General features: G+C 40.4%; 1 protein-coding gene across 1 annotated transcript in view; it reads right to left on the bottom strand.

The window, feature by feature from the left end:
* Myh15 (myosin heavy chain 15) overlaps positions 1–21,519 on the bottom strand; it is a 148,977-nt gene that overhangs the window by 37,707 nt on the left and 89,751 nt on the right. The window contains exons 28-31 of the mRNA XM_087897259.1: positions 17,782–17,908; positions 12,843–12,961; positions 10,151–10,347; positions 1,354–1,703 (exon numbers count right to left, since the gene is read on the bottom strand). Of these exons, the coding sequence (XP_087753385.1) occupies positions 1,354–1,703; positions 10,151–10,347; positions 12,843–12,961; positions 17,782–17,908 (793 nt within the window). The remainder of the gene's footprint in view (positions 1–1,353; positions 1,704–10,150; positions 10,348–12,842; positions 12,962–17,781; positions 17,909–21,519) is intronic.

The following is a 21,519-nucleotide window of genomic DNA, read 5'->3' as shown; positions in this document are numbered from 1 at the left end:
AGTGAAGATTCAAAGTTCCACCTCAGATCCACTGAATCAGAAACTCTGTGGTGGGTGTGGCTGTCTGTTCCCAGGTGATGCATAGCTGAGCCCTGTGGCCACTGATCAAATCCATCTCCCTACCCAGTCAGTGAGCTCATCATGGACTGAGCAGAGCCAGAGATAAGACTCACCCATGCCTCCAAAAGTAATAGTCTCGCTTCCAGGACACTTTGGGAATTTCATGCATATCACTGTAGGCTCTGGAATAACTTGGCAGCCTCTTTTAGTTGCTCTTTGGCAGCAAAATAACAATTTTATGTCTGTTTCTTTAACTCAGCAATTTCATTTCTAGGGATTTATGCTACTGAGATATTTTACATATGCAAAATACATGTGTATAGATGTATAGTATATAATTACTCAGAACTGGGTATAATCAGGTTTAAAATTAATGAGATCTAGTTAGATAGCTGCTAGTTATACCTTTTATGATATATTATGTAGTTTCTTTTTAAAGAATGTCACTTGTCTCCATGGCTTGGCATACTAAAAACCACAAGGTACATAGGACTAGGATGTAGCATAGCTCAGGGATGCATGCACAGACAGAAGCCCAGATGGTTGGGCCCAAATCCCAGATCTATAACTTATGAACTGCAAATTCAGACAAGTCACCTAACCTTTTTTTTTTTTTCAAACGAAGGCATTAACGTGAAGGCTAAGCCACGTGGCTCAGGGTAAGTCACGAATCAATGAATGTAGAAGAATGCCTAATGTATAGCATGGGTTACTGAAATTTTTATTATATTCAGAATACTCTGATAAATAAAAAATAAATGATACAGAACAACGTATAATTTGGGTAATATAAACTTATGAACATGTATGTGGAAAATCTTAATAATGTTGTGGAAATCATTGCTTCCTTATAGTATGGAATCAGACCAAAGATTTGGCTCTAATCTTACCTTTAGAACTAATTCAATACAAATAACATCTGCAATAAATAATTTCAGAACGAAGTATTAAGACTTTGCAAGTCAAGGGGGCTGGAGAGATGGCTCAGTGGTTAAGAGCATTGCCTGTTCTTCTGAAGATCCTGAGTTCAAATCCCAGCAACCACATGGTGGCTCACAACCATCTGTAATAAGGTCTGGTGCCCTCTCTGGTCTGAAGGCATACACACAGACAGAATATTGTATACATAATAAATAAGCAAAAAAAAATTTTTAAAAAAAGACTTTGCAAGTCAAATATGGCTGGGAACTTGAAAACACCAATGCTCTTCACTCAGAGAAGATAGCCTCACCCAAATCAGGCTCTCTCCCAAGCCCCTTGGTTTGCTTTGGTTGCAAGCCCAGCTGACAGTACCCTGAAGGTCTTGGTTCTGCCTCCTCAGAGTCTCCTGGGCCTCGGTGCTTTCCTCACAGGCATGCCTGAGCGTGAGGACCTCGGTGCTGAGAGCCCGGGCCTCCTTCTGAGAGGCCTGTAGCAGCGCCTGAGCCTCCTCCTGCTTCAGCTTCCAGGCAGTTAGGGCCTTGTCTGACTGCTGCTGCTTCTTCTCCATTGTAGCTGCCACAGAACGCGCCTTCCCCAGGTCAGAAAGGGCATCCCCCAGCTCCAGCTGAAGCCTGTGCCTGGCCCTCTCCAGGGAGGCATTCCTGGCATTGGCCACCTCCATTGCTTCTGCAGCCTCCTGCAATCTGATTGCCAGCTTCTTTCTGAGGAGAAAGCCAAAGAGTACAGTGATTGAGATCAACACAAGGTGCCTTGTGAGGCTGGCATAACCACCAAAGCAAAGCACCACCTGGTCCTCAGAGCCGGCTGCCTGCTAACCCCTGGCCTGGCCTCTGGCTCCTGTGTCCGCATGGATTTTATACACCCCCAACACACACACACACACACACACACACACACACACACACACACACACACACACAAAACTGCCTTTACCAGCCTGGATCTGGAACTCAGACTCTCACTGAATTCCTATAAATAAATATTTGTTTATCCTAATACTTCCATAACTAATACAGATTTTACTATCGTTTCATAAGAAATAGGAGAAACGAGCTTGTTTTGAACATATTCCCAACAATAAGCTGCTTAAAAGTACTTTGGCATGCTGGTATAGTCCCAAGGAGTTCCTTGGATATGACTTCTGTTAGCATTCAGGCATTATGCTGGCCTGCCCCCGCCACGTGGCAGGACTCTTATCTTTTCAGGGTCCTGTCAACATCATCAGCTACATTGCTAGAGTTACAACCCCCTTTAAAAAGCAGGGACAGCCTGCCTCCTCTTTCTCTGCCTCTCTCTCTCTCTCTCTCTCTCTCTCTCTCTCTCTCTCTCTCTCTCTTTCTCTGTCTCTTTGCTTCTCTCTGTCTCTCTATCTGTCTTTCTCTCTGTTTCTTTCTCTCTCCTACCATTTTGTAAATTATAACATTGGTGTCCTTGGCAGACTCTTCTGACACTTCCTCCTGCGCACTGGCAGTCCAAGGAATGCCAGGACCTGATGTGGTCCCCTCTGTGTGCTGTGATTACCATCAATGAATAAAGAAACTACCTTGGCTTATTGATAGGGCAGAACTTAGGTAGGCAGGGAAGATGGAGCTGAATGCTGGGAGAAAGAAAAGCAGAGACAGAGAGAAGCAGTGGCGCTTCTGCCAGAGTCAGACATGCCAAAACTTTGCTGGTAGGCCACGACCTCATGGTGATACACAGATTAATGGAGATGGGTTAAATTAAGATGTTAAAGTTAGCCAATAAGAAGTTAGAGCTAATGGGCCAAGCAGTGGTTTAATTAATATAGTTCCTGTGTGATTATTTTGTGTCTAAGCTAGACAGCTGGCTGGGAAGAACAAGCAGTTCTGTCCCCCAACAAGGAAACTGGAACCCAGATCATATGCAATAGTCTCACTTTTCCCACTAAGGGAATCAGTAAGTTTCCCTTCTCCCGGTTGGCATAAATGCTTTCCTGGATGTGGGGGAGTGACCTTTGAACATTCAACACCCCTCTAATGTCCTTGAAAATGGAAGAATCCCCAACCATGGTCTTTAAGGCTACAGCCGACCCTCTTCACTGACTCTCACCTCTGACCACTGCCCACAAGTGAGGAAGAGGCCTACTCTCTTGAGCATAGTTTCTCACCTTTTGGCCATGCCCGTAAGTCCTGGTACCAGGCAAACACAGGCAAAAACAGGGCTCAGAGCCCTTGGTCCCTGTTCTTTGCATGATTACACACGGGACAACCTGTGACTACTTATCTGGTCTTCTCTGACTTCCTGGGACGTTAAGAATTGCAGAGCCTTGGATCCTATTTCTCTAGCTCACTCATGGGAACTGTGTCCACATTTGCAGTCAGATCTGGCCCAAATATTCCTTTGATATCAATACAAATGACTACTTCCCAGCACCCTATATCCCAGTATTTTATGGGGCCTTTGCAACATTCTGCCAGTGATCCCATAGTTGGAAGGGGATACTTTATTTTCAACCTTTATCTCAACTTTGCTCCAAACTCTCTCTGTTGTTTCTAACTCTGCTTCTTTCATTAAAGAATTTCAAAGTTATTTTCCACAGCAACAACCTACCTCTGCCGCCGAAGCAGTTACACGTCACCAGGCCCCTATCTGCCATCAGCTATGTGACATGTGCCCTCTTTAAAAGTGCACACCAGGCAGAGCTCATTCTCTTTGCCTCTTCTTCTGCCTTTTATTCCTTTCTTTGTCTCTAATTTCCTTTTGCACTAACTTTTCTGCTTGTGATATGTTTGTTTAGTGGCATACCTTGGCAGGATCTGCCAAAGGCACCCTCTTCGTGCAAAGACCATACCTGCCTACTCCACCCACAACAAATCTGCTCTCTTCCTCCTGCAAATCTGCTTTCTTGTTCACTAGTGTCTTCACTTTGCATTCAATACCGACAATTGGGTCTCTGATGGGGTTACCTGCCTCTGACCATTCCCCTTGATGTGACACTTCTTTTCTTGAGAACAGTTCTCTCTTCACCTTCTGGCTTTTCTCAAAGTCCTAGTGCCAGACAACTGTGTCTCTCTTAGGCTCAGAGCCCTTCGTCCCTGTTCTTGCATGACAACATACTAAACAGGTTGTGCCCACTCAATCTGATCCTCCCTGGATCCTTGGGATGTCAGCATATTCAGGCCTTTGGATTTTCTTTCTCTACCTCACTCATTATACCTCTCAGTCTTCCTCTGCTTCTTCCCTGGGAACTGTGTCATACATCCCCTCACTCCCATTGGGATGTCTTTTGGAGACCCCTGTCCACTCCTTTTCCAATCAAATCTGGCCTCGGTATTCCTTGGACCAAACAAAGAAGTCTTCTCTCTCTTCCTTTCTTCCTTTCTGCCTTCCTTCCTTTCTCCTCCTGCTCCTCTCCCTCCTCCTTCTCCTCCTCCTCCTCCTCTTCTTCCTCTTCTCTCCAAAACCTGCTTGTGTCTGTCTGCTATCTCTCTCTCTCTCTCTCTCTCTCTCTCTCTCTCTCTCTCTCTCTCTAAATGTCTTAAGTTTGCTTCAACATGGGAATCAGAGATGGGAAGGCAGTCAGTTTCATCTTGCTCAGCACCCACCAGTTTTCCTTTTCTTTCAATTTATTCAGGTTCTCTTTTGTGTGCATGTGTGTGTGTGTGTGTGCGCGTGTGCGCGTGTGTGCGTGTGTGCGTGTGTGTGTGTGTGTGTGTGTGTGTGTGTGTGAGAGAGAGAGAGAGAGAGAGCTCACGTGAACATGCACACGTGTATGTGACTTGGATTTAACTCTATACGTATGAATATAAGGTAGCTTCAACTGTGTATGATGTGGGATTCCCCTCTATATGCTGTGAATATCATTGGTTAATAAAGAATCTGCTTTGGGCCTATTGCAATACACAATAGGGTGAGGCAGGAATTCCAAGCAGATAGAGGAGGAGAGAGTAGGCAGAGTCAGAGAGAAGCCATGTAGCCACCACAGGAGCCTTACCAGTAGGTCACAACCACATGACAATATACAGATTAATGGAAATAGGTTAATTTAAGATACTAGCCAATAAGAAGCATAAGCTAATATGCCAAGTGTTGTAATAATACAGTTTCTGTGTGATTATGTTGGGTCTGGGCAGCTGGAAAACAACCAAACTGCCTCCAACTACATGTGTATGTATATGTAACTTGTGTTTAGAAAGACATATTTTAAACAGCCACCACATGGCTCTCCTCCATCTTGGATGGGTGGCCTCATCATGATGTAGGCAGCCACATGACTGGCAGTCATCTTTTTTGAAGGTTAAAGAGTACATATCTTAGTCCTAGTGAACTCTATTCATTATGTATCCTTCTAGACTAAGAAAGCAACAACTCTCAAATATTTTAGATTGATATGGACTTTTGTATGATGATAAAAATATAGGATTAGATATGTTACAGAATACTGTATATGTGATTCAACTCTGCTTTAAAATATATTCTATATGGTAATAAAAATTTAAGGTTATGAGGATCTATTCATATAATATAACTCTATTATATTAGAGTTAAGCTTAATATAAGTAACTAGAAATAAAGTTTGTCTACTCAGATATACCTAGTAGACATACAGTCCTCAAATGCTCAGAGATCTGCAGAGTATAGCTATTAAAATGTTTAATTTAAAAGCTTTTTGTAGGGGCTGGAGAGATGGCTCAGAGGTTAAGAGCATTGCCTGCTCTTCCAAAGTTCCTGAGTTCAATTCCCAGCAACCACATGGTGGCTCACAACCATCTGTAATGGGGTCTGGTGCCCTCTTCTGGCCTGCAGGCATACACACAGACAGAATATTGTATACTGTATAAATAAATAAATAATTTTAAAAAAAGAAGTCTAAAAAAAAAAGTTTTTTGTAACAGATAGCCCTGCCAGCACTTGGCAGCATCCCTATTTCCTCAAAAGAAGATGGATGGGAATAGAAGGACCTCCACCCAGAACTTGCTTCAAATGCAGCAGTGCCAGACACTGTGCAAACACCACTGCCTTTCACTTCAACTGCTGCAAAGATCCTCTTCAGACTGTGGACAACAGGATATTGGGGAGTTGACTGACTTACAGTTGTCTAGACAAGGAAGGTCTGTCAGATTTTCTGGGCCTGACAGTCAACTGTCCTGAGACCTCTGCCTTCAATGACTATGGAGGACCCTGGGCAGCTGTCTAGGTAGCCAGCAAGTAAGTCTGTCATTTTAATTGCTAACTCGGGTAAAAATTATCCTTCTTGGAAATATGATATTGTTTGATGACCAGGTAGAGGCAACTTTGTCAACTTAACAGCAGTAGCCAAGGCTTTAGCTGCTTTCTGAGTTCTCTATGTAAAATTCAGGTCACAGGCCTCATTCTCCTAGAGCTACTACTAAGTCTAGACACAATTTACATTGTTACCACACTCAGAAAAGAGATAAACTCACAAAACAGATTTCAGAGCAACTTCTTACCATTCCTTTGTTTAAAGGAATTTACTTTGTAGTGACTCCCCATAGCAATCAGACACCTGTATCTCCTGGTAAATCAGATAAAAGAAAGGTGTTTTAAGGTGTAAAGTTTATGTGTAAATATGAAAGTTTTAGGTGAGAGGGTCTAAGAATGTTTAAGGGTCTAAGTGACTAAAGGGATGCAAATGCAAGTTATTAAGGTGTGTAAATACAAGTTACAAAGGTCTAAAGGAAAGTTGAAGACTTGATAAGTAGAAAGTAATCTGAGATTTATGAAAGAATAGAATGTCTCAGATTTCTTTCTGTCTCTATGCTACTCTTATACTAAAAGTCTGAAAGGTCATAGTCTTTACAATAATAGAATTCTGATAGGATATTAATCTAGCTCTGGCAAAGTACTAAACACCATGCTACCACTATATGATCAGAGCCACAAACTCAGGATTTTAAGTTCCCTTAGGTTGTTCTCTAACTATAGACTTAAAAGGTGTTTTTCATTGTGCAAAAAACATCTGTCACAGTTTTCTGAAGAGAAGAAAGAGAGTTAATGCTTATGGTGTGAGTATATTGTCATTTCTATAATATAAATTTCAATATAGGCTATAAACAGTGGTCTATACAAGTGTCTAAAACAAGTCAGAGGCACCCCTCAATTAGGTACTGTTAATCAACAACCTAAGACTCCCCACCTTTCCCTGGTCTTGGGACTCCCCTTCCTCAATTCTCCATGTGATTTCGGTCACATGATGATCTCTCTCTCTCTCTCTCTCTCTCTCTCTCTCTCTCTCTCTCCTCCCCCACGCACGCCTTTTTTAAAAATTATAACAGCTTCCCCTCTCCTGTGCTCTCCTGCTCACCCTTTTCCTGTTACTGTGCTTTCCAATTCTGACAGTTCTTTCTTTGCAGTGTCTTTTGCTCCCCAGCTCCAACCCCCAGATTTGCACTCATCCCAGACCCACCCACCACAGAGCTCCATTAGCGGGCCTCGCTGTAACATGAGGGGCCGGCTTGTTGGGGTTTCCGTCCCGCACCACCTCGCTGCTTTAGCCTCTGTGCCAACCAGTATCCTATATGTTAGAGAGATAGCTCAGCGTTCTTCCTCTGTCACGCAGTACAAAACTCTTGGGAATCAAAATGCATGAAGTGTGTTTTCCTGCCTATGCGTCCTACAGAAATGCAGTTGCGTCGTTTGTATTCCTTCATTAAAATGAACACGTATTCTTCCATGAAATGAACAGTACAGTACCAAAGTTTTGCTCTGCTGTGACTGTATGAGAAAGGAATTGAGTAATTCACAAGTGTTACATAAGTAGCCCCCAAAGCAGTGTGATAAGGCTCACTGTGCTTGGGATTCTAGAACAATCCAATACATGCTTGTTATCTGAAAGGCCCTGGGCTCTCCTTCTTCCTTGTTCACTGACTTTCTAATGTCACACTTCGATGCACTTCCTTAGCAGGAGACTCTTGCACTTACACCAGCCTCAAAGAGCAGGCAACTAAATCATCACATATATTTTAACTATGTCTATGTGGTGATTGGCGCCAGAAAATTGCTCTGGTTTGGGTAAATAATTAGGCTAGTTTTCCCAGGACTGAGGGTTTCCACTAAGACTAGAGACTTTTAGTATATAACTGGGAAATTCCGTAGCCAAGTGTACACACTTATCACTTTCACTTTATTGATAACTATTTTTCATTTACTACAACTACTACTCTTTACGCTTAACTTGGCAACAGCACGTATTCACTCAACTGCCTTGCTTATAAAAAAGAGATATGAGAGGTTAAGAAGCTAAAAATGTTATCCTCACAGCAGAAGCAGTAAATAGGCCCAGAGGAAAGGATCTTTCACTCTCTCTAACTGGGAATCACAGGACCTACCACTTCTGTATAGTTGCTTGGCTTCCCAGGGTGAACAGGAGAAAACATGTGAGACAGTAAAAGCTTGTTTGCATAATATTCAAATCATATAAAAACAAAACCATTCAAATATTACCATGCTACCCAGTATTTGTTTTTGGCAATCACCTACTACAGAACCAATTATAACAAATACATGTGATCATAATGCATGCTCTACAGTTTTTCTCTCCCTTCTATCCAAAGAATCAGCTATCAAATGGAATAGTAAGTAGAGACCTTCACTTGAAATCTTCAACCCTTAGACAAAAAAAAAAAAAACGAAAAGTTTATTTAGAAGTGAATGACAGATTTGATATAAAGAGGCATTTTTGGTCAATGCTCCACTTTTCTGGGGTCCAGGGTTTTGCAAACACTCACTGCAGTTATTTTTAGTAACTGTCATTCCTAAGCCCTTCATGAGCTACTGTGGATACAGATGGATTACTTGATTCCCTTCTGGGACACAGTACAGATGTTCTGCAAAGGCAGAGCAACTGCACTTACAATTCAGGTGAGGAGCTGAAACAACATTATTTCTGATTGAAGCCAAAAAGAATTGTATTGATCTTTCTTGAATCTATGTCAAACTATCAAATCATATTCTTTTAAGTGAACCTTTAATGGTTGTAAGCTGGAGAATTAGTTTTATGCTTTCTCTCATAAATGCGCAGCCACTCAATATGTGAGCCGATAAGCACTTTAGTTCTACTTTTGGTGCTGGATCTTCAATGAGCTAGTCTCCCAACTCCTAAAATTGCTTTAGAATAGCTTTCAAACTATTGTTTATCATTAGCTGTTGACCTGATAGTCTAACTTTAGGAGTAACCCAAAGATGAGGTCTTTAAAATGAGCTTTTGTCCCATAAGACATGACAATAATAATGTGTTTCCAGCTGTCCCATCTCTACAGAATGCTTGATAGCCTCTTAAGTTCTATACTAAAGACCCAGTGAACTGAGCTCCCAAGGTCCAAATGAGGAGCAGAAGGAGGGAGAACATGACCAAGGAAGTCAGCACCACGAGGGGTGTGTCCACCCACTGAGACGGTGGGACTGATCTAATAGGAGCTCACCAAGGTCAGCTGGACTGGGAGTGATGGAGCATGGGATTAAACTGGACACTCTGAACATGGCTAGCAATAAAGGCTGACTGATAAGCCAAGGACAATGACACTGGGTTTTGATTCTACTGCATGGACTGACTTTGTGGGAGCCTGGATTGTTTGGATGCTCACCTTTATAGACCTGGATGGAGGGGGGAGGACCTTGGACTTCCCACGGGGTAGGGAACCCTGACTGCTCTTAGGACTAGTCTTAGGAGAGTTTTAAGGACTCTCCCTTAGAGAGGAAGGGGGAGGTGGGAAAGGGGAGGGAAAACAGAGGCGGGAAGGAGTTGGAAATTCTTAATAAATAAATAAATAAATAAATAAAGACCCAGTGACTCTAATGATAGACACACATACATATATGAAATCAATTATTTGTTGTACTAAATAAAATGTAGGATTTCAAGAGCCAGCGGCCCAATTCTTAAAGCATAACCCAACACCCTATCTTCTAGAAAGATTTTTATCATGTCTGTAGAATGAGCCTTTTCCCCCTCTCTCAAGACCACCTCATAGTCTCAGTCACTTACATTCTAATATTTTAGCCCCTCCAGAGTATTTTTGCCAGTAGTAACAGTTTCAGTTTCCATCTTGGGCTTATTAAAAAACTCAGGAAAGATTTGTTAAGCACACACCACCAGGAGACACTGTCATTATACTCGTTCTCCTTCATGGCGCTAACTCCAGGTTGGGAATCACCTTGATCTACTCACTTGGCCTCCTCCAAGTCTTCAGTTCTCTGGATAGCATCATGCTCATACTTCATTCTCCACTGCACTGTTTCCTTGTTGCCTTTGGAGAGAACCCGGTGCAGCTCAGTCTTGACCTCTTGTTCTTCCTCATACTGCTCCCTTAGAAGGTCATAGTCATGCTTGGCCGATTGCAATGCATGGGCCAGGGCACTCTGAGACTGTAAAAGACATACTTTTATATATACATAAAAGGAAAAATAAGGCATATTTTACCATGAGCAATGAGATTCGTGGAAGTGACATACTTTTCAAGTAAAGCTAACACGACTTATAAAACTCAAGTTGAACTTAAACCCAGTCAGGTAACACTAAAGAAAGACTTTGGTAAGTGACAAAAGGGACAGAGTGTCTAAACTGTCATTAAAACGGAAAAGAAGGGGCTGAGAGATGGCTCAGGGGTTAAGAGCACTGAGTGTTCTTCCAGAGGTCCTGAGTTCAATTCCCAGCAACCACATGGTGGCTCACAACCATCTGTAATGAGGTCTGGTGCCCTCTTCTGGCCTTCAGGGATACACGTAGGCAGATGCTGTATACATAATTAATAAATAAACCTTTAAAAAAAACAGAAAAGAAACGTATATTTAAGAAAATGGCAATCTAACTGCATGAATTTCAATATTATAAAAGCTTGACATATAAAGATAGTGGAAAACATGAAGGTAGCCTTCATTATCAATTAAGTACTATGATTTATGTTTAACACTATATCAGTTAGATTTTGTTTAAACAAGAAAGAGGAAGATTTAGTCCTTCCATTTCACTTTATTTATCAGAAAAATTAAGTCCCTCTGTTTATAGTTAGATAAATATAGTGTTATAGTACTTTCCATATTTATTGGACAATAGAGCTTATTCCAGTGAACCTTTCTGTCACTTAAAGGGTGATCTGGCTAGCCAAATGACACCATCCCCAAAAGATTACCTCATGAAGAGACTAAGGTTTCCATACATCTCCATAGTTCTTTTTGACAATGTTGAAAATAAAACAAAAAAGCACCATCTTAGGCAGGTACCTGTCTGTGAGCAGATGGCTGAGCTAATAGCATCCTCAGTCACATATCCCCAGATGGCATGTGAGGAGCAGCCAAACCCAATGGTGTTGAAAGAGTAAGGATAGAAGTAGAAAGGAAATGCCCGAGATTTATGAGGTTTCACTAAACAGAATTATTCAAATTTGGAGAATTTTCTAAACAGCAGGGGGTGGGGATATGTAACCAGATTATTTGTGGAATCTCAACAGTCTTAGAAAAAAAAAAACAACAGTCACTGGGTTCTAAGAGTTCTAAAAAGACCCCCAAATAGTTTTGACCAATAGAAGTCCACACCATGATATTATGCACAACTAAGTTAGAAATCCAAGTCAAAGAGAGAATTACAAAACTAGAAAAGCTGTACTAATTCACGTGTAAGAGAACTCCAATTAGACTAACAATAGACTCCCAGAAGAAACTTTACAAGCCAGGAGGAAGTGGAAGGACATAATAAAGTTCTGAGGGGAAAATATCCTTGAACAATGAAAGAGAAATTAAGGCAATCCAGGGTAATGCGAAGGGGAGAGGACTCATCATTGTGAGACTGGTTTCAGAAGAAACACAGAGAACTAAAGGAAAAATGCAACTCCACACAAAAAAGTTAAGTACCATCATGGAAGCACCCAGATACTATTAACACTAGTGTGGATAAGACATGACTCTTGCCGTCTCAGAACAGAGCAACTAGGGTCTCTTTCGGGAGTTTTCCCAAAGACTTGGACTTTTAACATTGGGTTGTAGAGGGAGCAGAAAGACCCATGGGCACCCAAGGCTTAAGAGACTGGCAAGGTTCACAAATCTCTCTGTGATAGTCTAACAAAAGCCCTCTCCTTCTCAAGTGTAAAAAAGATGGGAAGTTGACGAGGGGTGGGGGATTTGGGGTAGTGTAGCTGCCAGTATGTCACCCAGCAGGACTTCTCAATGGTGCAGCTTTTGGTGAGTGCTTCATGCCATGGGACTCTTCTGGTTTGGCTGCCCAGGAGTTTCTCAGCAATCTTCCTGGTGTTGTCTTCCACTCATCCCTGTTCCTTTAGGTAACCCTAATAAACTTATTGGTCCACCATACTGGACCTGGAAGAAATCTTTGGTTTAATATGCTGACACCTTCTCTATCTGTGGTGAATAGTTGTTTTTTACTTCTCCCCAGTGGAAAAGAAGTGATGTGGCACATGTGTGTATTAAAATTCAATGGTAATGCAAGTATATAAATAATAAAAAGCATCAAACTTCATCACAATAGAAAACTACAAAAGTCAACCAAAGAAAAAACTAAAAGGAACAAAGAACAAAAAACAATCAGAAAACAACAGGAGTAAATTCTTACACATCGATGCAGTAAAACTTAGTGATAAATATACCACTTCTTGTTGGCCTTCAGTTCAAGCAAGAAGCATGGTAGAAACACACTTTTCTTGCCCTAAATCTGACAAACTGAAGATGGAATTTTAATAATAAAATTCCTTAGTTATCAGAGTTCTTTATGGTACAAGCAAATGACTTCCCCACTTGAGTGCTTCTCTCTTCTCTTTCTCAGAAAAGGATCCTCAGGCTTACCGTTACACATTTTTTTATGTTTTTAAAACATATACCATGTGACTGGTGAGAAATGATTGACACATTACCCTGGCCTCCTCCTCTAGCTGCCCTCTCAGTTCTTCAATTTGCCGAGTAAAGTTGCTCTTCTCCCTGGAAAGTTGACTTATCAGAGCCTCCTTCTCTTCCAGTCTTTTTAAGAACTCACCTGGGGAAAGGTTTCATAAAATAAATTAATTATGATTCTTCTCAGTGATTGCCATTCCTGCTTATTGACTTTTGGTATCCTCACAAGGACTCCTACCCAAATACTGTTTTTTATTTAGAGAAGGCCTGCACAGTTCCATACAGGCAAAACTAGGGCAACAAGCCTTTTCCAGACACAGAAAGGAACCCTAAAAGAACCAAATTTTAGCAGTGAGTATGAGTTGATAACAGATCATGTCAGTTGCTTTATTTAGAACTTTCTGTGCTCTAGATACAACTAAACTACTGATATAGATAGAAAAGTAGTTTAACTATCATAGTTCAGTACTGGATTATTATGTCACTCCTTCTGCAAAGGAAAAATCAGATCAATATATCAGGACTTAGCCCCAACTGTCTCCTTTCTCGATGCCAGTCATCTGGACGCCCCATCCACATGTCAATCATAAACTGTCACATATACATTCTGACCCGCCAACTACAAGTCAGGATTCCCACAGCATTGTTCCCGAGGTCACTTAAGTGACACAGTTTACCTCTTTACTAAAAAGGAAATTAGAAAGAACCAGGAACCTCCATTTCTTCAGGAATGAAGTCCTGGATTCTAGTCATTGGCAACAGCTTATTTGGTTATGGTTTTATGCTATTTTGAGGCTTCTTTATACAGATATGTCAATTAAATCATTTTTCATTGCTGGTCAATTAAGCCATTACCCCTTGTCTTTTCCAGAAAGGTCAGGATAGATCTAAAAGTATCCCATTCTGTGAATGTCTTGGTCTTTCTAGAGATCAAGCCTTTCCTGAAGTTGTCTAGGAGACCCTGACATCAACCTCCTCATTAGCATACCAGTCTCCTAATTAGCATATCAGCCCTCATTAGCATAAAAACCACTCAGCACACCAGAGATCCTAAGCATATTAAGAGCCATGTACCGAGAAACCCAGGAAGAAGGAATATATCTGCATACATACATGTGTAATGAGTCCCAACATCACAAAACAAAAATCATATTTGCAGAAATATCTCTAACTGAAAGCTTTTAAGGTTCTGATGCCAAACACATTCCCTAAAATCTCAGTTTGACTAAAAGCTTGAAGTGGCAAGTTTACGTTGCTAATTTTGGAGAAAATATCTGCCAAATATATTGATCTGAATAAGCATAGTTTGATTCTCAATTGTTCTTTCAAGTTAAGACACTGTTCCCTTAAAAAGCCACTGGTAATTGGATGGCACACACTGCAATTCCAGGACTCAGGGACCTGAAGTAGGACAGTCTCAAATTCAAGGTTAGAGTGATACACAGCAAAACCATGTGTTAAAAGAATTTAAGACACTATCTCAGGTTGGAACTTGAGACAATCAATCAGTTCAGCATGAAACAGTTCTTTATACATATTTCTTGTTTTATCACATAAAACATTAAAGATGCATACTTAGACTTGAGATTATGACACAGTTTAATTCTTTTGCTTTATTACAGACATTCTCAAGTGAAACTTTTAAACTGTGAGTAAATATTAGTAAAAGTGACCACTCATGTATCATAATGCTACTGGCTGAGCTTGGGGGAGGACTCCAGTTCTTTGCATTGTCATTGCTTGTACACTATCAGTAAGAATAGAAATAGAATTCAAAGAGAAAGCAGGGCTTATGTATCCTCATGAGGTTATGTTAATCTCATAGACATCTCCCCAAAGAGTCTTCAGGCTTACTTTGGATCTGCGAGCCAAACCTCAATAACTACTGGGTAAACCATTGTTTTCAAAAGATCTTTGAAACTCAAGTCTATTAGAGGTGGAGGCTAAGAAATCACTTTCATTACAGAAGCCATACCCACTGGTGACAAAGGTGACCATGTACAGTATGGGTCTCATCTGAAAGCAGACATGAGATGTTCACAGAAGAGGCATGAGGAACTTGGATAGTAGTAGCAGGAAGGAAAAAAAAACAGTAGAGGGTCTGGAGTCTCAGCCCAGAAAAGGTGAGGAGGGAGGGGAGACTGAAGTGAAATGCAGGAGAAAAATGGTAACTGCTAAGAGGAATTATTAAACAGCAGGATGCATAACAAGGCCCACAGGTACATGCCCAATGGCATAGGAAAGGGATTCTACTTGGTGTCCTTACAAGAATAAAAAATGATTCCCTCTTCTAGATTTTTAGATTTTTCATTTTTCCAACTCATTTTCTTTTAGTCATTGATCTTTTTGTTTGTTTGGTTGGTTGGTTAGTTGGGTTTGGTTTATGGTTTTTCGAAACAGGATTTATCTGTGTAGTTTTGGTACCTGTTCTGGAACTAGCTCTTGTAGACCAGGCTGGCTTTGAACTCATAGAGATCCACCTGCCTCTGCCTCCCAAGTGCAGGGATTAAAGGCATATGCTACCACTGCCAACCTTTAGCCATTATTTTTGATAAATAAAAAAAACATTGAAATATTCTAAATTTAGACTCATGTGGGAGAATGAAACAGAATAAAGGAGAGGTTTAGTTTAGCTGACAACTTCTGTCTAAGCCTATGAATATGTGTGTGTGTGTATAATAAGCACTATTCTGTATTCTTTTTCTGTACTTGTAGCATTGATCATGGAGACAGCACCTTGTAGAACTGATCAGGAAGTGCAAGAGGTCCCTCTCATAGACTATCCTCACTGCCCAATACTTTATGTTGTTCTTTGCTGTTAGCCTGCCCCTATTATTCAACCAGGTGTAAGCAATAGTACTTCAGTATAAGCAATCTATGCCATTTTCTCCATGGATTTGCAATATATATATTGCAAGATCCTGCCTTGAGATCTTGTAGACATTTCAAGTATAATCTGGCCATATTGCTGCTAGTGAAAGGATTTTATTCCAGGATCTATGTCCTTTTATTTTTGGTTAGTATCTGCAATATCTCAACAAAAACCTTCAGTTCAAACATCTCGTGATCTGTAAAATTTTATTTTAATACTTTGGATCTGGAATATACAGAGAAGCATATTTATATCCCATAAAGCCTATGGCGTTCAGTATTTAAAACTGTTCACCTCTGGATATTATAAATACATTGTACATATTGTTGACCTAGGAATTTTACCTCCAGAGATATAGTACTAAAAGTAATTAAAATAATAGACAGATATCTACTCATGTGCTAATTGCAGTAAACAAAGGACGATAAGGCTAATTAGACTGCTGTTCATTTCTTTGAAGGATTATGAACAGGCATTGCAAATGACTGAGCATATGAGACACAAAAAAACTTTATGCTACATTTTAAAAACCCCAAATAGGTTACTATATAAAAATTTACAAATTTAAATAGCCAGTTGTAGGTACACAGGTCTTTTTTCCTTCTTCCTGGCGATTCGCAGGGCTGTTTGACCTCTGGCTCCCTGGAGATTCTGCACTAGCACTGGCTTGAGGGTATAGCTTAGAAAGAATTTGACTCTCTTTTGTTATGGTAATTCCACCTGTAAACAAGGCTCCAGCTTTGGGCCCTATATGCCTGCCACGCCTGGCTCCCCGCAGCTGATTCTGCCTGAGGCGCCAGGTGCCTGTCATCTTCTCCCACTGCTCCTGATGGGAGGGGGCTGTGCCCTTTTGAATCCTCTTGCCCACTGGTATAAATACCCGACTTGAGTTTAATAAAGTGGCCATTTACTCTTTGGTAAGTGAGCAGGTCTCTTTTGTGTCTGTGTCTGTTTAAACCCTTAGGACAATCGTCCATTCTCGTGGACACGAGTTCGGGAAAGCGCGCGCCTGAATCGGGCCTGGGTATCCACAGAAAAGTGTGGAGGCTAACAGCCAGTAATGTTTGGTAGTAATAACCATGGGACACTTTTCTATAGTTAATTTTGATCAAATATTTATAGAATACCAACTACCAGACAGAGTTCTAAATGACCAACATATGTCAGTGAATAAAATAGAATCCCTGGCCCTCTTTGAACTCATATTCTGACAGATGAGGACAGTCACTATGTCAAGTAGGAAGTCTGTGTGAAGGAAAAAGTAGTACAGAAGGACATTGAGGGAGTGGGTTGACAGTGTCCAAACACCATGTTATCTAAGCAGTGTCTTAACTTGTCCACCATAGCCACTTGGTTAACCGTCATCTCTGAGCCTCCATGGAATGAATAAATTTTTCGAGGTGAGGGATGTTCCTGGAGTTTATAACGCACCATAGAGGTCTGTGCTGCTAAACCAAACTAGGAGAAGGAACAGGTAGAAGATGCCAGACATGACAGAAGAAAAAGCACGCTATTACATCAGTTATGGATTTTGTTGAGTATAAATATGACATAGGCTCCTTATTGAAAATGATCCAGGGATATAGAAGTCATGCAAAGTATCATGTCTAATGGGCAGTGTGGACAGCCCAACCTGCTATCTTTTGATCTTGAGACTTTTGATCTTGAGACTTTTGATCTTGAGATCTCTGACAATTTCACATTGCTTTTCTGCTCAGCAGGACATCTGAAAGAGCAGCTGAGTGCTGACCTTTTCCAACCAAGAAGCATGCCATTCAGACATGTTCAGTCTCCCTCAGGATAGATATAAATATGGCTCAACACAAAACTATAAACTTAAACTGTTGAGTAAGATTTTTTTGCAGGATAATATATTTTGTATCTAGACTGTACAGTTCTTGAGCATGACCTTAGAAAAGTCACTATTGTACTATAATGCCAAAAGATTGGACACATCTGCAAGGTAATCCCCAGGCTTTAACCATCAACCAAGAACCTTTCAGTGCCCACTGGTGTATGGGTACTTACCACGTCCGGTGTACCTCGTGAGGCTCTGGGATTACTCACAGAGGAGGCTCACACCTACTCACCGCTCTCACCCTGTAGTTTTGTCTTCTGTGTTGTCAGGTCATTTGCTAACTGAGTCACCTCATCCAGTTTTGTGTTTGCCTCATTCAGGCGCCTTTCGTACCCACTACAGAGTTTCTCAGCATTTGCCTGTGAGTTTCAAAAGAAGATTAGGGTTGGCAGAAAAAGTCCACAATAAATTAACTACTTGGGAGGGTGGTGATGGTTTGCTCTGGGACCTGTATGAGTTCTGCTTCTAGAGTAAAGGCCACGAGCAGTACTAGGGAAATATGTCTGTCTTTCTTTCTTTCTTGCTTGCTTGCTTGCTTGCTTGCTTGCTTGCTTGCTTGCTTCCTTCCTTCCTTCCTTCCTTTCTTTCTTTCTTTCTTTTCTTCCTTCCTTCCTTTCTTTCTTTCTTCCTTCCTTTCTTTCTTTCTTTCTTTCTTTCTTTCTTTCTTTCTTTCTTTCTTTCTTTCTTCTTTCTTTCTTTCTTTCTTTCTTTCTTTCTTTCTTTCTTTCTTTCTTTCTTTCATTTTTGGTTTTTTGAGACTGGGTTTCTCTGTAGCTTTAGAGCCTGTCCTGAAACTATCTTTTGTAGACCAGACTGGTCTTGAACACATAGAGATCCACCTGCCTCTCCCTCCTGAGTGCTAGAATTAAAACAGTACACCACCACCTCCCGGCCCAGAAAATGTATCTTTTAAATTAAACAAGCATAACAAATTCTAAGGCTAACACCTTGAAAAGAAAAAGTCAAAGCTTTTCAGACTGAAATCCAATTCCCTGCTCTTAGGAACCTCTCTAGAACTCTACAATCTGCTATAGAAGGAAGCATGTTAAATACCAATGTAGTGTTAGATATAATAATTTCATGATACTATATTAAATATTTAGTTTTCCCTTTCACTAAAATGTTTCTAGGGGGTAAATGTTCTGCTTAATCTCAGATCCATGGTGCCTAGAATAAAGTTTAAAAATATATTAAAGAAAGAAAAACAAAAAAGATGGGTAGAGAGAGGAAAGAAATCTATAAGAATGAGCAGGGTTAACAGGAGAAGCTACACAGATCTGCACTCCAATAGCTTAGCAACAAAATCTCCCTAAGAAACTGCACCCTCTGGTCAGGGGGGTTGAGGCTCAAAACAATCCTGCTAACATTTTGGTTTCAATCTTTAGCTTCTTTGAATTGGCATTTCATGCTTGCTGAAGGGAATATATTATTAGCCTTTCTACTTCTCCCTGATTTCAGCAGCCAGTCTAATCACTAGATTCTTGACACACTCTGGAAACTTATGTGAGTAATTTGACTCTCAAGGTTCTCAGAGAGGCGGAAATACAAGATACGAGTGGATGGCTACCTAAGAATTAATTGTAGTTTTCACTCTCATTGTTTATATGAACAGAAATGATAAATTACAGGTGTGCTCTGTGGCTCTATACACTCTCAACTGTGGTTTTTGTGAAAGTCATCTATAAACTGTCTTTGGGTGCCTTCTCTCTTCCCTACTAATGACAATGATTATAAAAATAACCACAGCAGAAGCTAATGAACCTTTCCTAGGTTCTTTATATTATGTGTTAAATTTCACTTTCTAAAAAAAGCCACATAAATGCATTATCTCTCTAAAGAGAGGACACTGTAGAAATTAAATAAGAAGATGCAAGAGCGTACACTCTGGCATTTGAAGAAACACTGAGAGCTGGTGAAAAGGTGAGAGACAGTGGTGAATCTGATAATTACAATGTTAGCTTAATTGTGATAAAGCACTAATGGTAGAAGTCAGGCTAATTTAGAGGCATTCCAGGATAAGACCAGTGAGAAGCATTGGAGCCATTTCTGGTTGGAGCATGTGCTGTGTTGGGAATTGTTTTATTGGAGCTCTCTAAGTTTATGCAAGTGAGTATTCTAAACTTCCCACAACCAATTACTAACTTGTATCCTCTTATATCCCCAAATGAATACCCAGCATGCAATGAGCACTTAGTAAATATCTGTAGCATTCAAATTATTGTAGAATTTAGTAAAAGGTTGGCTGAAGTAGAGACTAACATCATACTCAAACTTTCTTCCTAAAATACAATCCAAGTATTTGTCTTATTACTTGGATAGGATATCACCCAAAGATTAGGAAAGAAGGAGAACCAATTCCAGCAGATGTCTGTTGGGAGGCTGACAAAAAACACCATGAAGTCCCAGCTTACAGATGCTCTACAGTACACACAGGCTTGGTAATAGTTGACAAGCCAAAGGTGGCAGAAAATCAACCACCACGTTGTCATACAATACCACTATTATAATGGTGGCCATCATGGTAATGTTAACTGCCAGGTGTGCTTACTTAATTTCCAAACATCCTCTACACAGTGAAAGAAAGATGCAACCATGATCCATGTAACCACTTTTATATTTTGAATGTTGAATATGCTTGGTTACCTATCCAACAATTCTGACCGTCACAGTTGGCACATTTGTTTCTTTTCTCACACTAGTCCTCAGAAGCTGAAGGTGGCTTAGTTTTCTAAAAGAAAGTGGTATCCAAGACACTTATTATCCTGATCACATAAGAGAGACAGTGTCAGATATGAGATTTGAGCTGAAATTGCCTGTGAGGATGTAATTAGAAAGGAAAAATATGAAAGAAAACATAAAATATTACATTCTTAGACATCTATCACGTGAAGGAGTGATCACAAAAGAGATGTTAAAGATTACCTGACAGATGCACTAGCTGACACAAGTCCTGGGCCACTTAGAAGCCTGGATAATGGACTGCTTTATTATATTACTATATAAACTTTCTTATTTTAAATCTATGATGAGAAATGCCACTAACCCATGGACTTATTGGATAATGTCTCTGCTTAAAAATGAAGAACCAGGAAAAAGTAGATGCCAGGGACAGGAATGCCAAAGAAACACCTCTTTCACGAGGAGGTGGTGGGTTTGAATTTATATGTACTGAGTTGTAGAAAGTGAGATACTACTGAGCTTGCTTTTAAGAATTGCATAGAGGGTTGTTAAGATGCACTTATGTTCATAACTTGGGGTGCACTGTGTTACATATTTGTCTGAAAAGATTGAAAGATGTTGGGTATCTATAATACCTCTCACTAAGAAAAAGGGAGAAAATGAGCCACAGCGTGGCTTTATTGCAAGTTGAATTTTCAAAATAGTTATTTAATTTCTCAGCAGGTTCCAAAGACAAACAAAGAAATTCTTAGGTTTACATATTCGCTAGTTTTCAGTAACGATCTGTGCTCATGAATTTAAGCATATTTCTCTATTTAATCAATTGGAACAACTAGTCCATGAGCCTCACACTTGTTACTCCATCTAGCATAAGGTCAGACTATGAAGGCCTCAAGTGCCAAGAAGTTCAAAGAAGAGGCCTGTGATGTTTGGTGGACTTCAAGACTCACCTCACAAAGATACTCCAAGTGTCTACTAACTACTACATGACAATGCTGTTCTCACCTGCCAACCCATATGTGGTTCAAATAAACATTTCAACAGGTACTCTTTGATGATATCCACATTATTAACTGTGTGGATCCATTAAGTACAGGAAGTATGGGGATGTAGTTATATCCACTTTAAATTTAAAGTATGTTTTGAAGAGCCTTGGAGTTCAGACAGAACTACAGATGATCTGTCGTATTGGCGAATTTTAATTCTCCACTATTGTAATGCACAGGAGTCACCAGGCAGGACAACCACCATGACTTCACACTTGTTGAAATTTCAAAGCCCTTCTTAGCTA

The sequence above is a fragment of the Myodes glareolus genome, chromosome 2, assembly GCF_982192425.1.
Source record: "Myodes glareolus chromosome 2, mMyoGla1.1, whole genome shotgun sequence".
NCBI classification, from domain to species: domain Eukaryota; kingdom Metazoa; phylum Chordata; class Mammalia; order Rodentia; family Cricetidae; genus Myodes; species Myodes glareolus.
This window is presented reverse-complemented; position numbering and strand designations above follow the sequence as displayed.